The following is a 17,241-nucleotide window of genomic DNA, read 5'->3' as shown; positions in this document are numbered from 1 at the left end:
ACCCACAGCCTAAAGCAGTGGCTGAGATGTGAATTCCCCCCAGTTCCAACATGTCACAGGATGGATGTACACCTTAATGGTTATAAAATTTCCCAGTCTTGATAGACCCCTTTTTAATTATTTCTGCTTAAAAGTTAGTTATTTCACCTGAGGAAATGCTCTGCTTTCTCTTTACTGTTGTCACTATCTTGTATTTTCTCTTTCTGGCATATGACTCTCTTATGCCCCTTATGGGAAAAAAAGTCAATGTAGGCAGGCTGCAGAAGGATGGGAAACCAGACATAGCATAGAGCTTGTCCTTAGGGAAGTAAGCGATACCAGGGGCCTAGAACAGGACATCCCCTACAGAGAGAGACATTTGTTTTGTAGTGGAGCCACCAGAATACAACAAATGGCAAGAACTGCAGTCATTTTCATTCTATCTCCCATCACGTACCTGCTGCTTTTTAGCTACAAGTGCAGGGAGTACCAGTGCAATTCAAAGAGGGTTACTGACCTGTTTGAATTACTGAGTATTTGCAGCTCGCTGCCCTGGCCATCACAGCCAGAGGCAACAGTTTTAAAGGAGTACTTGTCACACTGACATGATTTGTGAGAAAAGGAGACTGAATGGAGGCACTAGTTTTCTGGTTTACTCAGCCAGTAAAACTGAATCAGTAGACACACATAAGCAATTCTGACATCTTAGAGACTGAAAATAGATACAGCAGGATTCATGAGGTGAGACATTATCAGACTATGTCATTCCTAGGTGAGGTACTTAGATCCTAGGGTGGTGCCTGCTATCAATTTTCACAAAGAAAATATTCTATGTATCACTGCAGTTGTACCTTGCTCCAATTAAAATGGAAGTGAACTGATCATTGTGATGAATTCCACAAGAACCAAGGAAGTAACCTTAAAACAAATGCAAATAATTAGGGCTTACTAATCAAACTTTTCATGTAGTCACTCTAGGCAAGTTCACTTGCAACTAAACAGCAAGGCCCTTTTCTTTGGAAAATGCCTTAGTCACTCAATGATTACAAGTTAAAATGCAAACCATAAATTCCTAAACCATATGATCTAAACCAACATCCTTAGGTTACGTTGTGGCTGGTTTCTCCTGTACTGTCATCTGAGAACTCAAACCCTAACATTTCTGTTCATTCCAGAATGTGTAGAAGAAAAACACTAGACATGCTATTTCATTGGTAAAGCATGAATAATTTATTCAAATAAACTTTTTAAAACTCTCTCAAGCATCACAGTATGTTAGTGTACAATTAGTGACAACTTCAAAGAAATCATGCTTTAGGTACAAAGCATAAATTGAACATTAAATGCCACAAGATGATTTTTCATTAGTTCAAAGAAGCTTAGGATTGATAATAAACTTAAAAATAAATATTATCAGTAGTAAGTACTGTATTTAATTTTTATATAGCTTTTAAAAACTCTGGATTGCTGGGAAACAATCTCTGTCTGATAGGCTGTCATAATCAAAAACATTCCTGGCTGAAGTAACACAATTCAGCAGTGTACTTTTAAGTTCTGTGCAAGTATGACTATCTTCCACAGAGCAAGTGCATGATGATATCGCAGCACTCAATAAAATCAGTGAGTTGATTTCAGTCTCTCTTTTCCTGGTAACAATACTTCCTCAGGATTCTTGCTTTTTTGTTGGTTTATCTAAGTAAGGAGTGTTGTCCTGCAGCAGGTCTTTCCTGGGTATGAGTACTGAAATAGAAAAAAATCAAAATCTCAGACCATAATCTTATAGAAAATACTATTTCAAATTCTAAAGGTGTTCTTACATTTACAAATGAAACATCCAGCTACTAAAATAAGGATCTGAACTTCTGCTAAGTGTACAAGTAGCATCATGATATCTCAGACAAAATCACGCTAAGATTTTACTTTCAGCAGGTCACAATGTTTTCCCATATCCTTTTATAAGCATTGAAAATTTTGATATTAAGAAGCCATAAAAAATTATAAAGTTTTGCAGTAACTTTTAGCAGGGGTGAACAGGATTTTTTTCAAGTCTGAGTCGTATTATGCTTCCTTCAGCACTTTCAACAATGAATACTGGATTTGACTTAACTCTATCCCCCAAGTCTTGGAATCTAATCTGTAATATTTATCTTGTCACACTTTTTTTAAGGCCAACAGGAAAAGAAAGCACCTAATGAAAGTTACTGCCACTACACTGTTACAGAATTGACTATTCTGTGTCCTTCATTACTGAGTCCCCTGTTCTATTCAGCTGCAGGCCCATGTTTTCTCTCTTCCTCCTTCTGTGGGTGATACACCTAGCCAGGTGTATCCTAGCCCCATCCCTACACACTCGCACAGGACTAGAACACAAGCTAGTATGTGAACATGAATCCATGTGGCTTTTGCAAGGGAAGTTCTGCCTTACAGTTCCCAGCTGGAATTCTCTGAATGGTGCTTCAGAGGTTACCACAACATGTCTGGATGCCTGAGAGTCCCTTGGTCAATGCTTTTATAAAACAACAGCCTTATTATGACAGAAGTCTTGCACAGGTAAGTCACAGGTTAAACTGTAAGACGTGAACAATAAAATGATCAGGTCATCCACTGGAGTGATGTCAAATGCTGAGTTCTAAGGTATTTTTGTTGACATATCACTGTTCAACATATCTGTAAATAACCTGTGAAGAAAACATTTTTAATTGTACCATCCTGAACAATTTCATTAAGGAAATGTCTTACCATGAAAAATAGCAAGGCTTGACTGAGTAAACTGATGGACAAAATTACACCCTAAGACATGCAATGCACACAGGTCAAGAAAAATACTAACTTCAAAAAATAAGTGATAAGTTCAAAACTGATTATGACCACTCTGATGAGTCTAATGAGTACAATTTTGTAAAAATAAATACCTAGCATGTATGCGTGGTAGCCAAAACTTAAATTTAGAATTAGCAGTGACCATTAGCAGGAATCCAATTAAAAATGAAAAGATAAAACGTTATTGTGCCATATTGTGTGTATAAATGCCTCCTTGCCCACAGTGTGCAGTGAATAGCAAGAATAATCACAAAAAACCTGTTGTTTCTGAGAGCTGTTTCACCAGGGAAGTGAACAAAAATAAGGCAATAAAGGACTTAAAAATTCTTTTTTTAATGATTAAAAATTAACAGCTTGATGAAAATGAAAAGTAATGGAAGACAAGCCCATTGAAGATAATTAAACCAGAAAACATCCCTGACTGAGGAAGTGCTGCCAGGTGTGAACAGCTGAAAGAGGTGCAAATTCACTTCGTCTGCTTCTATTCTTCAACTCTTATCTGCCTGGAACCACTGTGGAAGACTTGACACTGGTCCAGACTTATCTTTGGCCTTGATTATAAGTTCTGTTTTAAAGTTAAATGTTTTACCAAACCTAAAACTGAAAATTGGTGCAAAACTTAACAGACAACAATAAACGGAAGTTAAAGGAAACCATGTAAACAGCTGTAGATTTCCTGTATTCTCTACAGCACAGTTGTATGCTGAGCCCACCTACTACTTCTCTTTTTGACTGCAAGATAAAAGAACTTCTAAACCAGGAATCAGGATTTCAGATGACAGACTTTGCATCGAGGTAATCACTGTGTCACAAATCTTACACAGCATAACCTGAAACTGAAATTGCTGGAAAGTTTTGGAAATGAGCACTCAATCCTCAGAGAAAAAGCTATTCTATGGTCAGTGTACATACTGCACTTGCTAATGCTCCTCAGGCAGCTCCTCCCTACTTGGTAGAGCAAGCACGTACAGATAGATACTGTGGCTACTGCCTTTAGACATATGCTGACTCACTGGCCTGTACATGCACGCTAGTTAATTGCTGACCTTCCCAATAGTTACAGCTAGTTAAGGGCATTAGAAGTAATCACTGCCTCTTTTCTACTAGCCTCCATTCTTCAAAACATTTGTATGGAAACTTTGTACCTTTGAAACCTCCACCTGTCCTAGGTAGTGACATTAATGAACAGCTTACACTATGAATTTCAGCAGAGAATAACAGACAGGCTATTTGCCTTACTATTAATTTCCTTATTTTCACATTCTGTATTTATTTACTAAGTTATAACATATTTAAGTATTGTTTCAGCATGCAGGCTTACTCACCTATTTTGTCAGAATCTGTGTGAACTGCCTGAATAACAGAAGTTCTGAGAATCACTTCAACATCTGAAGCTATTTTCAGAAGCTAGTAAAAGGAATAAGAAGCGAGGAACAACAGAGTAATTTGAATGATATGTGACTATTTCTGAAGATATTTTCCATACTAGACAACTATTCAAACAATAAAGTCATTTACTTGTACTAGTCAGTTATTTATGTACTATGTATACGCTGCTTTTACCTTGGGGATACTGGAATAACTTACAGATTGATATGTAAGTGACCTTGACATGGAGCACATACTCTGGCTCAGTAACATACACCAGTACATACATCTGTGTACCCAATTAAAACTGCAGACGAGTATGGTGAAATGCAACTACAAAACCAATTAACTAGTTTCCAATGATCAAAGACACTCACTCATGCCTCAGTAACATTTGACTTCCCATAGTGAAAGGGCAATCTCATTCTTTCAACACTACTGCTCCTGAAGTAAGGAGAGAAAAACAAGGGCAAAACAAGAATTAAGAATATTGAGGTTTCACAGAACTGTGCAGAAACAAGGCACTACCTAAAGACTATCCAAGGTATTAGTATTTGGCAAAAGGCCTAGAATTCCTTCTCTCACTAAGAGGATAAGCTGAAGCACCCTTGCTAGCTTTGCTGAGCCATTAAGAGAAGTCTAATACTTGTTTGCATTATACATGTGTCAGAAATAAATGAAATTGCTCAAGTGAGACATTTCAGGAGACATGCTCACACTAGGAAGTGGCACATACCAACAGAAGCAGATCTTTGCAAAGGCTAGAGCTTAATACTTGACATCTACACTGCACTTCTTCTCATGCTCTTCCCTTTTAAGGACTTGGAGCAGGTACTCTCCAGTTCCCCCTACTGAAAGCCTGTTAACAGCCAGGCTGTATGCTCCTGAAGCACAGCTTCCTCTTTAGACTGACCTTAAGGGAATTCTTCCAGCGGCTCTGACACTTTACAGAACAAGACAAATCACAGGAAGTGGAAATAACCAAGGTGACTTCGTAAGTGCACTCCTGATCTGAACTAAAACTGGTGCATTGAGATTCAGCTACCACATTTCTCATTCTCATACTGTAGACAGTTACGTCGATCTTCTTATGTCACTGCAAGCTTGACAGGTACAAGTACATACAAGTAAACACAAATACTCGTTGTCATATTAGAATACACTGTAGCTCTCTATTCTGGCTGGTCAATATTCCATTTTTCAGTTGCTGTCCAAAGCAGAACACTAATAGCACCAAGTTAATGTAAGCAAGCACCCAATCTTGGTCAAGTCCAGTATAAAACTTCATTCAGTTCCCCTGCAACCAAGTTTATTCAGTGTGTACATGTAATAAAGATGACACAGCTTCTGTGATGTTCTAGGAGTGTGTAGCTGGGATGTCTTTCACTGACACAGTGAATCAAATATTAACTAACCCATACTAGAAAGACACATATGTGTATTTTGTAGGTTGCCTACAAAACAAATACAAATTTCAGAATTGCAGCAAATACTTTTCCTGTACATCTATTAAAAAAATATAACCCTGAACACATAATTTAGCTGATCAGACAGTGGTAACAAAAACATTGAGTATTATTTCAGGAGGCTGATACAAGCTGAAATTCAGGAAGTCCTAACTAAATGGTCAGAACTATTTATGTTACTATTCAGTGGTTGGTATGAAGAAAAGGTTTACATTTTATTTCTTCAAGGGACAGATGTAGGCACTTTCCTCCAACCAGTGCCCAGTGACAATGTAAATACAGTCTGACAAAAGGCTGAATGACAAGGACTAAGTTATTCACTCCGTATGGATGTTAATAACTTACCTAAAATACATAAGTTCTGTTTCAGTTCACAGTAACTTTCAGAAAAAATGACTCGGCAGAAAGTGTTAAGGGGACAATTGAGCAAAGGAAACTAACTTAGTGAGTTAACAGAATTCTCTAATTATAAAGCAAGATGAGGAAAGAAGAAGCAAAAATATCTCTGTACTATAATTAACATATACTACAACTACACTATACTACAATCAATCATATAATTTTGCTGGTTTTTGCCTTCCACAAAGATGCTGACTCATTTGTGATCTGTGAGTAACTGAGCAGATTAATTTCTCTATTTGTTTCAGTTTGCCTACACAACAATGATCAGGGAAACTTAAGTGACTACAGTGCCTATAGATATTACTAGCAAAGCATAAAATATTTACATAAAAATTGCAACTTTAAACATTTTTTCCTATAATTTTATTATAAACTTCAAAATTCTCACACTGAACTATCAGAACACACTTTCTTCTTAAGTATTTTTGTATGCACAAAATTCTATAACACAGTATTAATACCACTGGCGGTATCTATGTATTTATAAACAAAGACCCATGTAGAAGTCTTTCTAAACCAACATGGCTTTCATGATGTCTCAATGTGTTTAGAAATCCTTTAAGTACAAAACTGATTTCTAAATATTCTTACGTAAAGTGGAAAACAACAGAAAGCCAGAAAATACCTCATTAATCTTCTCTTCTGATGTCTCGTCTCGGTTATTTCTGAATTCTTCATTTATCTTTTGTCTTGCAGCTAAACAAAGTAAACAAAAAACTAAAGCATGAACACAAATCATATTTTGAATATATTGCTGCCCCAAAGTTAAGAATCTTAAGTCCTTTCTGGCACCTTCCTGGGGCACTCTGATCAAAGAATTTCAATGTCAGATTTCCATGTAATTCACATGATGTCACATTTTAAATTGAATGGTATACAAATAAAACAAGATTCCAAATTTAGCATTTTGTATTGCATACACAAGGTACTAAAAAAGCAGGATTAGTCCCTTGACAAAAAACCATACATAGAGAATTAATTAGTACAGCTAAACATGCTCTGGCTATACTAAAGAGAAGTTAAAAAATGAAACAAAAATATCTCCCAGGAAGATCAGGTACATTTAAAAAAGAGATGCTTCCCTTCCAAAATATGTGCTGAGTGCTTAAATTTAAGAACCATTTTTTTTGTTTTGAATTAAATATGTTGCTATGGTCACACAAGTTTTCCCAATTATTACTTGAAAATTATGGGAGTAATTTGAAGAAAGATTATGTTAAGAATTCTCTTTCTCTGTATTCTGAGAAGAAAGTTCCATGAAGTCTAGGTTAGCAAGCACACACCACACAAAACAAGTATCTTACCTTCAAGGGCTTTGGTATCATTTTTAAAAACTTCTTGCCGTGTTCTGTGTAATGACTTAAAAAGCTTCAAAACCTGCCAATACAACATCAATAGAATTAACTTATTTGCTTGCAGGACTGTTATTTAAAATTAACATGTTACAAATGGTTGAAATTTCACGTTCTTTCCATTTAGTACAGAATTTGCTATGGAATTACTATGTAAGAGGCTTTACTTAAATTCCTGATTAGAACACTTGCAGCCAAAGCAGATGTAATGTCATCAAAATCTCAGACAGGTCTAGATATTTCAAATTACCCTAGGATGGTGGCACACAATTCTAAGTAATTATTTGGCATGATGGGAATATAATACTGAAAATACATGGACACAAGTATTATTTATTGTGCCAATGTCAAATAAACCCAACATAACTGGAATAACTCTAGAAGTCAAGTTACTTGAAGTCATTATCAAGGTTACATCAGCTATTGAAAGAAAAGGAAATGGCTGAAGTATTCTTACATAAAAATCTTCTACAGGTGGTGTGGCAAAACCAATGCAAAGGTCTTCCCTTAAATACAACTGCCACGTCAGCAAATGAAAAGTAACTCAAAAACTTAGGATTTACAATGCAGATAGGACACACCCGAATATGTATGAAAAGCAGACCCCCCTGAGAATCAGAGTTCACAGTCATTTGGTTTTGGTTGATCATTCATACAAACTGTAATGAGTTACAAATATCCTCAAATCTTTATGAGGCTTTTTTTGGTGTTTGCCACAGACCGAAAAGAATCTCTAACGAGCACCAGAAAAATCAGATCTTGGTAACAACATGCCTTTTGAAGCTTCTAGTACTTCCTATCATGTTTTAGTATCTCTAGAGGGCATAATTCCAAGTACTTCATAATAATCTCAAATTGTTTTCTCACGAGCAGTATTCAAAATGTTTTTTAGGATACAGAACAAACACCATTCCCTAGATGGGTGAAGCTATGGAAGGTAAACTCATGGAATTAAAACACAACAAATAAACTTCTTGCTTTGCAGGTATTTTAACATCTCAAAATTTTTCTAGTCCATAATATATTTGCCATCGCTGCAAACAGCAAATTAATATTACAAGTGATTTTATGTTGAACACGTGTATGGTATAACTTGAGTATTTTTATGGTTATTTTGAACAATTTGATGAGCCATTTTCAGGCATCTTCCAACCCTTACAGCAGTCTACAGCTTCCTCACGAGAGAAGGAGAGGCAGGCACCAATCTCTTCTCTCTGGAATCCAGTGACAGGATCCAAGGGAATGGCCAGAAGTTTTGTCATGGGACACTCAGGCTGGGTATCAGGAGCAGCTTCTTCACCTAAAGGGTGGTTGGGCACTGGAAAAGGCTCCTCAGGGAAGTGGTCACAGCACCAGCCTGACAGAGCTCAGGAGACTTTTGCACAACTCTCTCAGGCACATGGTCCTGTGCAAGACCAGGAGTTGGACTCGAACATTTCTGTGGTTTCCTTACAACCCGGGATATTCTCTGGTTCAATTTCTTCAAAGCCCGCCTGGAACCTTTTCCCCACATCAGCCACAGAACACCCGTATTAGACGGTCTTGATCAAGATGTATTAACGCAGATACCTCTGACCTCTACAGTCACCTGCTTTAACAGAGAGCAAATACTTATCGACTGTACTCCCAAAACTAGGCTTCAAGACACTTCTGAAAGAGGTACCGACAGGACAATACACCGTAGCAATGAAAGGACTTATTAATTCCTAGATCCTTGTTTTTCCCTATCTTACTCTCACAAGACGTGTATTTTAATCTCTGCTCGTCACATTTCGCTTCCTTTTCCCGCAATGGCCTTTGCGTGCAAACCGCTACTTTCTTTTACCTAGCTTTTTGTCCTTTTTGTTCTGAAAGTCTATGTCTTTTAGCTCTACGAAAGTTACAAAGCTCCAACCTCCCAGCACGAACAGAATGTGTGTATGTGTGTCACTCGCCTGCCCGCGGCTCCCCATGGCGCCCGCCGCCCGCACCGGCACACCGGCGGAAGTGCCGCACCGGAACTCACGAGACGAACCCAGCCACGCCCCCCCGCGCCGCGGCCGGTGCGGCCGCCAATGCTGTCCTCCGGGCTCCGCCCGCCGCCGCCGGCGTTCCGAGCAGTGTTTGTGCCCCCGCCCCGCTGCCACCGCCGGCGGAGCCGAAGCGGCCTTTACAGACTCACAGAAGGGACTTCCAGCTCACCACAGTGAGTCATTTGGTCCAATGTCCCTGCTCAGGCAGAGACATGCCAGAGCGGCTCTATCGGATCTATCCCCATTGAGGAAGACTCCACGACTTCTCTGGGCAATCTGCTCCTGTGCCCATTCACCCACACAATAAAGTTCTTCCTGGTGTTCACAGAAACTTCCTGTGCATCGGTTTCTGCCCACTGCCTCTTGTCCTATTGCTGGGTACCACTGAGAAGAGCCTGACGGCATACTCTGACACCCTCCCTTCAGATAGTTCTAGACATTGATGAGGTCTCCTCTCAGCTGCCTCGAAGCTGATCAGGCCCAGTTCCCACAGCCTTTGCTCGAAAGAGAGATGCTCCAGTCCCATCTGCCCTCCACTAGACCCACTCCAGGAGCTGCATGACTCTTGCACAGAGGAGCCCAGAACTGGACACAGCATACCAGATAGATGTGCCTCATAAGGACACAGCAGAGGAGCAGGATCATCTCCCTTGACCTGCTGGCAATGCTCTTCCTGATGCACCCCAAGACCCCGTCTGCCTTCTTGGCTATCCAAACAGTGCCAATCCCTGGTGTGCCAAGGTCTGGCAGGAGGCAGTCGCTGCCTGCAGGAGGAGATGAAGGCGGTCCACAGCAGATAGGCAGTGCTACCCACAGGCTCCTTGGTCCACTGGAGCTGTCAGTGGCCCAGGGACCCCTGCCTCGGAGGGGAGCCGTGGTGAGGACAAGGGGCTGCTCCCTGCCCAGCACCCCCTTCCAGGGTCTTCAGATCACTGCCCAGGATAGCACAAAGACCAGTGTGTTCTACTCCTTCTTCTGAACAAAAACATAATTATTTCAAATGGGTAACTGGACAGCCATCAGTTTCTGTGTGACACCTAGAATGGCCAATAAATGATGATGTTTGCTGCTGCTGCTTCAAATCAGTTTTTATTTTGCCAGACTGTTTCCTTGCTCTTGCAGTTAGAGCAGCCAATGGCAGTTCAGAATCCTTCCTTATCTGGGATGCCTTCTTCTTTCCCAGTCTATTTTTTCCCCACTTCAGAAGAAAAGTTGAGGTTACAGTTCCTTGTTTCTATGCTTATCAGTAGTGTCTCGGGACGTCTCTGCTTTCTAGGTACCCAGCCGTACTTAGAAGAGGCCAGCTGCACTTTTCAAGGACACTTTTGGTTTCCAGGGTCATAGCTGCCAAGCTGGCAGGCTTTTTTTTTCTGCTAGTGTTATCCAACAGGCATTTTTTCTGTTCAGTCATTTCTCCTCTCTAGTCAGGTCACTTTCTTGGCTGCTCACATCAAGTTCCCCACAGCTGTAGCTTGCCTTACTCACACCCTGACCACATCATCTAGGCCTGGTACATCTATAAAACTGAATTGCCATCCTCTTGAAAATCAAACAAGCTTATAGTTCACTAACACATCATTCAGCATTAGCTAAAGGCAGCATAAGGATTTTCTATGTAATCAGCTTTACTGCTCACTAGACCTCTAGCTTCAATACACAGTCTGTTTAATCGTTTACTGCAATTAACTGGCAAGCTAATTGAAACACTAAAATATTACTCAATAATTTAAATATTTTCATTATTAATTAATACTTAACTTGTAAGCACCCGTTACATACCTTTTGTTTTTTTACTATGTAACTCATAAAGAGACTTGGTCTGTTAGCAGAAGTGATGTTTACTCGTCATTTATTTCCAAGAATAATTATTGCAGATGTGAATGCATGAATTAGACCCTTTGAAAAGAGGGTCTAATTCATTCATTGTTCTATTCAAAATAATATAAAAGTTGCTGTTTACATGGTGAGACAAATATATGACATGAAGTCAACTACATGAGAAAAAAAGGTTTTGCTTTTTCAGAGAAACTTTGAAACTTGTCTATCTCTTCTGCTTTTTAGACTAACTCCACAGCAGCCCATGGAACTACTTAAAATATATTACCATATGCAATTGGATCCTAAATAAGTATTTTACATTAAATTCCTGAGTCTGTCTAGCTAGTAATATCAGATCTTCTATTCTTTCACAAAATACAATTCCTGAGAAAACGGGGGAATAAAATGAATTATATATTTGCTGAATAACCATGGTTAGACAGCAATATAATTGAAAGAAATTTGTCCCTGAAGCACTTCTTTTAATTATCATAAAGCTCAAATACCATTTGTAGGACATACATCTGTCAAAATATCTTAATCCAGAACCATCGTCTAAGGAAGATAATAATATTTCATTGTTTAATGTGTTTAATCAGAGTTTTTTTTCAGCGTCTTCCATGATAAACTACTTCAGAGTTACTACCAGAAAGATATGACAAATTCTGCTCTTTTTGCAACATGTTCAGGTAATCAACTCTGGAACTGTATTAGCTTTAAGCTACTTAGCAATATTTATTCCCTTCCTCCCTCTAAAATGCTTTCCTGTAACATTTTTGTATAGAGACAAATATGTATAAATGTCTGTATTAATATCCTCCTAAACAAATCTTCAGGGAAATCAACCTATTTTATTTGTGGAGTTTAGAAAATCATAGAATCTGGAATGCTCTGGCTTGGAAGGGACATAAAAGGTCATCTAGTTCCTATGCCCCTGCAATGGGCAGGGACACCTTTCACTACACCAGATTGCTAAGAGCTCCATCCAGCCTTGCCTTGAACACTTCTGGGGCACACACAACTTCTCTGTGCAGCCTGTCCCAGTGCCTCACCATGCTCACAGGAAAGAATTTCTTCTTCACATCAAGTTTAAACTCCATTTGCGAAGTTTAAAGCCATTCCTCCTTGTCCTGTCACTACATGCCGTTGTAAAAAAGTCTCTCTCCATCTTTCTTACAGGCTCCCTTCAGGTACTGCAGGGCTGCAATTAGGTCATTCTGAAGTGTTTTCAGGGGTGAACAATTGCAATTCTCTCAGCCTGTCCTCAGAGAAGAGGTGCTCTGTCAATCATCAGTCTGTTGATAATCTTAGTGGCCTCCTCTGTACTCGCTCCAACAGTTCCATGGCCTTCCTGTGCTGGGACCCCAGAGCTGGATGCAGGGTTCCAGGTGGGATCTCACCAGAGTAGAGCAGAGGGACAGAATCCCCTCCCTCCCCTGCTGCCCACACTGCTTTGGATGCAGCCCAGGACACGTTTGGCTCTCTGGGCTGGGAGTGCCCATGGCTGGGTCATGTCCAGCCTCTCACCCAGCAGCAACCCCAGGGCCTTCTCACAGGGCTGCTCTCCATCTCCCAGCCTGTGCTGATAGCAGGGGTGGGTGGCCTCGACCCAGGTGCAGGACTTCATGCTTAGTCTTGTTAAACAGCATGAAAATGAAGCTTTGTGGTTACTATTTAAGGCTTGTGCTGTTTATTCCCCCTGCTTTTTCATTTCTACTGTTTCACGACTGGTGTCATAGCTATATAAAAAAATCACAACTAGATGGATAGCTATGTAACTTTGTGTTGCCCTCTGAGAATTATTGCTTGGCTATCTTGATTAGCTTGTTTCATGGTTACAAAATTACTTACATGCAGTAGAGCTAGCGCATCAAACTGCCCTTCTGCAAGAATTCCAGTAGCACCAAACACCTGCAAACTTTGATAGAAAAGCTAAGGGCAGCCCAGCCTGGTGCAGACTGCAGGAGCTTATCCCAAGAAATCACAGAGGTATTTGGGTTGGATTTGATAGCAGTACTGCTGCCTACAGCAGCTTTTCCAGGGATCGCACTACAACTCCAAATCCGCCATGCACCTCGGCCCGTTGATCCCTGCGCGGATCCTACAACACTTCCTCCCCCGGATCCCTCCGCGACTCCCGGGTCAGCGAGGGCGCGCCACTGCGGTGGGCGGGAGCCAGCGGGACAATGACAGCCGAAGTCGCCAATCAGCCGGGCGGGCTCGGACAGCTGCCGGCTTTAGGCCAATGAGCTCCTTGGGGGCGTGGCCACAGAGGAAGGCGGGGCTGAGGGCCGGCGGGAGCCGCGCGGGAGCCGCCGCCATGGCTGATGAGATCAGCAAGGCTCAGGCGGCGCGTCCCGGTGGGGATACCATCTTCGGGAAGATCATCCGCAAGGAGATTCCCGCCAACATCATCTACGAGGATGAGCAGGTGCGGGCTGTGCAGGGGCCGGGGGCGCCGCGAAGGCGCTCGGGAGCGCGGTGGGGCGGGCGGGGCGGCCCCGCGCCTCCCTGCACCGTCCCTGGAGCTGCATCGGGCTCCTTGCCAGGGGTCGAGGGTTCTCACAGATGGTGTAGGAGGGTAGTCGTGAAACCTTTATCACCCGCAGGCAGCGGTCTTGCGGGTTCCGAGCAGAACACCACGACTGGGTGCTTTTGCAGGTCCCGATGTGTCTCTCAGTAGCCTTACAGAGGTTATTCAGCTCTGCGTGCTGGTCTTTGGCAGTGAACCTCCGAGGGGGTTTGCTGATGCATCCTAGCATGTTAGGGCCGAAATGAAATAATTAGCTTTAGAAGAAATGCCGCAGTTATCCCCAAAATGTAAGCTAACTAGTATTTCGCATAAGATCTCCTGCACTTTTTCCTCCCCGTCCTTCAGATTGAAATAGAGGAGCCCCATTAAAAGGGATTTTTTTTTTTTTGCTTTCGAATTACGGGTTTATTCTCAGTGTACAGTATAGACTCGCTAAGGATGCAGTTTGTCAGATTAATGTGCTTAAAAATCATACATAGCTTGAAACAGCGTTTTCTTAATAGATGGCAGAATAGTTACAGTTGCCATCTGCTATGAAGAATACTGGAATGTTCATTGCTTTCTGCTAGTCCTGCTCATGCTTATGTTACTGAATTGTGTTTATGTGAAGGTGTTTTGCTGTTAAACATATTGGGTAAGTCAGAGATATCCTTGGACTAATGGTGGCAGAGTGCCTTCTGTGCATCTGCACGTTGTTCCAGTACCAAGTCCAAGTTCTGTGGTTGGCCATTTGTATAAAGAAACACAGCTTCCTTTTCTCTTGCCTATTGGCAGTTCCTAATTTGAGATTTAGGTGATACATGCAGTGTCTGATTGGTTGTAATTTTGATATTTAGTCAAGATTTAGCTAGTCACTACAGACAGATGTTTGTATTTCAAAAGTGATGCCTGTCTCTTCATTAGACAATGTCTGAAGCAAAGCGAGTGTTAATGCATTACTCTGAAATACCTGGTGCTGTTGAGAGCAGAAGTTTAATAGGGCTCAATCACATAACTTCAGGATCTTTAGAATTGCTTTGCTGTCTTTCCCCAAGGAAATATTTAGGCATAACTGGAAGATGATTAGCAACTCTTTGCCATTTATTTTATTAAACATGGTGTTAATAAAAAAAATAAATAAGCATAAATGTACTTTTTATAGGCATGCCAACAGCTCTACTAATTGTTATGCATGTGTTGCAATAATAAGTCTTGAACCTGATTGCATATTGTTTTTCTGAGAAGACTATTGCTTTTAAATGGTACTTTACAGAGCGGTGATTTTTTTCAGCAGGTCTTGGTAAGTAGTGTTTTGTGATTAGAAATGAAAAGATGTGGAATAATATATCACTCAAGAAAAATTGACACCTCTGCTTATGCAGAGAGTATTACCAGGTTGTCTGGCAATCTGTTGAAGTATGTATTTAGTGGGTCATATTGATTTACTGAAATTCTTACTTTCCTCCGAAGCAAATTATATTTTATAATTTGCCGTTTCCTGTTCCTCCAGTGCCTCGCGTTCCATGATATTTCACCCCAAGCTCCAACACATTTCTTAGTGATTCCTAAGAAGCCAATTGTCAGGTTGTCTGAAGCAGAGGATTCTGATGAATCTGTAAGTACTCTAAAGGTTTTCTGTACACCAAACTGTACTTCTCATTACTTCATTATGTACCAGGCTGTCCCCCTTTTCCTCTTGACATTTCAAAGAGGCAAAGTAGTTCTTTGGTACTATAATCCTTGTCCTTTAGTTTAATGAGATAATAGAGTTAAGGTTTTCCAGTAAAATTAGCCAGAGAAAGCAAATTATAGCTGTCTGTGTATGTTCTATGCAAAATGAATTGGTATTTGTTATCTTATAATCGTGATGTCTGTTTTCATCATTTGCATGGAATAGTACTTACTCTTAGATGGGCTCGGGGGTTTTTAGCACGTCAGAGGTGAAGAAAAGGAAAGTTAGATGCAAGGTGCTGAATATTTCATTTGTAACTAAAAACATCAAGCTCAAAGATTTTGTAAACTTTGCATGGTAAAGATAAAGTTCCTTTTCCACCAGAATGATATATATTGTCTATGGGGACTTCAACCATGAAGTGAATTTAACTTCTGTCTTAACCTTTGTAGTCTGTTACAATCTGGCTTGAAAAAAAAGAGTAGTTCTATTTTCCCCCTATATTACACATAGCCAGTCTTTACAGTTTTTCTTGGAAAGTGTCAGTTGCAGGCAGACAGCAATTTGAAGAGCAGTGGCTGAATTTCTGAGAATTAATTTACTGGCTTATTGGTTCTCTGCTCTTATTCCTTCCCTTCCTGCCCTTTCCCCTTTTTTGTGTGTTTCCTGTTTGTTGTTTTTTTTCTTTTTTTTTGTTTTTTCTTTCTCCTCCAGCTTCTCGGGCATTTAATGATTGTTGGCAAGAAGTGTGCTGCTAACCTGGGCCTGACCAATGGATTCCGGATGGTTGTGAATGAAGGGCCTGAGGGTGGGCAGTCTGTCTATCATGTACATCTCCATGTTCTGGGTGGTCGCCAGTTGGGCTGGCCTCCTGGCTAAGATCTGTACACCACAGGAGTTAACTGCATGCATACAAGTTACCACCAAATAGATTCAATGTGTTGTCCATCAATCTAGCCACTGTGAGTGTACTGTTTTTTTTAATGTGTGTCTACAGAGGGTATAATAAACACTCTGAACATCATTCGCACAATAAAGATTAAGCATGTGGGAATTGTCTCTGTCTGGTGTGCCTTACTGATGGAAACACTTCTGAAGTTAAAATTATGTTATCTGGAGTTTAAAGCACGAAACATGTTTTCGTCTGCTAACAGGTCTTCTGTAGGTACTGATTTGCCAAGGCATTCAAAACCTAAAGGTGCAACCACTTATCAGACTTTGATGTCTTCTGGGAAGAAATCTTCTAAGTTTCTTGAATGTGGTATGTAAATATTGGTAAAGCCAGCATAGGTTGCTCCTGAAACTTTTTTAAAAAGTGAAATTCCAAACATGCTGTGCAAGGGCTGCGTCACTACAGTGTAGTATGTTTGGAACAGACATTCTAAGGCTCCATTTTTTGAGTGAGAGTGGGTAAAACAATAGTCTTAGTGGCAGCTGCTATAGGTCCATAGCACATGGGTGCTTAAGTCATGATTTTTGATCAAATTGAACACTTGAAATTGAAATACTGAACTGTTGTAAGATGTTCAAGGCATTTCTTGGCATATAAGCAGGATGATGTAGTATGCATATATATAAATCATTTAGATTCCAGGTTTTAGTTAGTAAATCTCTTTCAGTTAATAGTACTTTTGCTGTGTTGCTACATACAGTTGTTTATGCATCACAGTCATCAGATCTCCAAGACAATAAATTTTCTTGAAGTTAGGGTTACAGATGTGTCTGTCAGTGTAAATATAGAACAACTGTTCTTTCTGATAAAATTAAGTCACAACTAACTAGTTAGTTAAAGATAGTTTAGATACTTAAAGGCCTCAGATACCTTGATAAAAGCAGGTTA

At 40.3% G+C, this 17,241-nt stretch overlaps 2 protein-coding genes across 2 annotated transcripts; one reads left to right on the top strand and one right to left on the bottom strand.

The window, feature by feature from the left end:
* Positions 1–1,193: 1,193 nt before the first annotated feature.
* Positions 1,194–9,419, bottom strand: LYRM7 (LYR motif containing 7). The gene is made up of 5 exons (XM_058827501.1): positions 9,322–9,419; positions 7,340–7,412; positions 6,661–6,731; positions 4,125–4,206; positions 1,194–1,719 (listed from the first exon to the last, which is right to left on the bottom strand). Exons 1-5 carry the CDS (start codon positions 9,337–9,339, stop codon positions 1,643–1,645), a joined length of 321 nt encoding a protein of 106 aa, XP_058683484.1. The 5' UTR covers positions 9,340–9,419; the 3' UTR covers positions 1,194–1,642.
* Positions 9,420–13,487: 4,068 nt separating this feature from the next.
* On the top strand, positions 13,488–16,456 carry HINT1 (histidine triad nucleotide binding protein 1). Its single transcript, XM_058827706.1, has 3 exons — positions 13,488–13,648; positions 15,240–15,344; positions 16,116–16,456. Exons 1-3 carry the CDS (start codon positions 13,538–13,540, stop codon positions 16,278–16,280), a joined length of 381 nt encoding a protein of 126 aa, XP_058683689.1. The 5' UTR covers positions 13,488–13,537; the 3' UTR covers positions 16,281–16,456.
* The last annotated feature ends 785 nt before the right edge of the window (positions 16,457–17,241 follow it).

The sequence above is a fragment of the Poecile atricapillus genome, chromosome Z (assembly GCF_030490865.1).
Source record: "Poecile atricapillus isolate bPoeAtr1 chromosome Z, bPoeAtr1.hap1, whole genome shotgun sequence".
NCBI classification, from domain to species: Eukaryota; Metazoa; Chordata; class Aves; order Passeriformes; family Paridae; genus Poecile; species Poecile atricapillus.
Note: the sequence above shows the minus strand (reverse complement) of the source record. Positions and strands in the feature narration are given on the sequence as shown.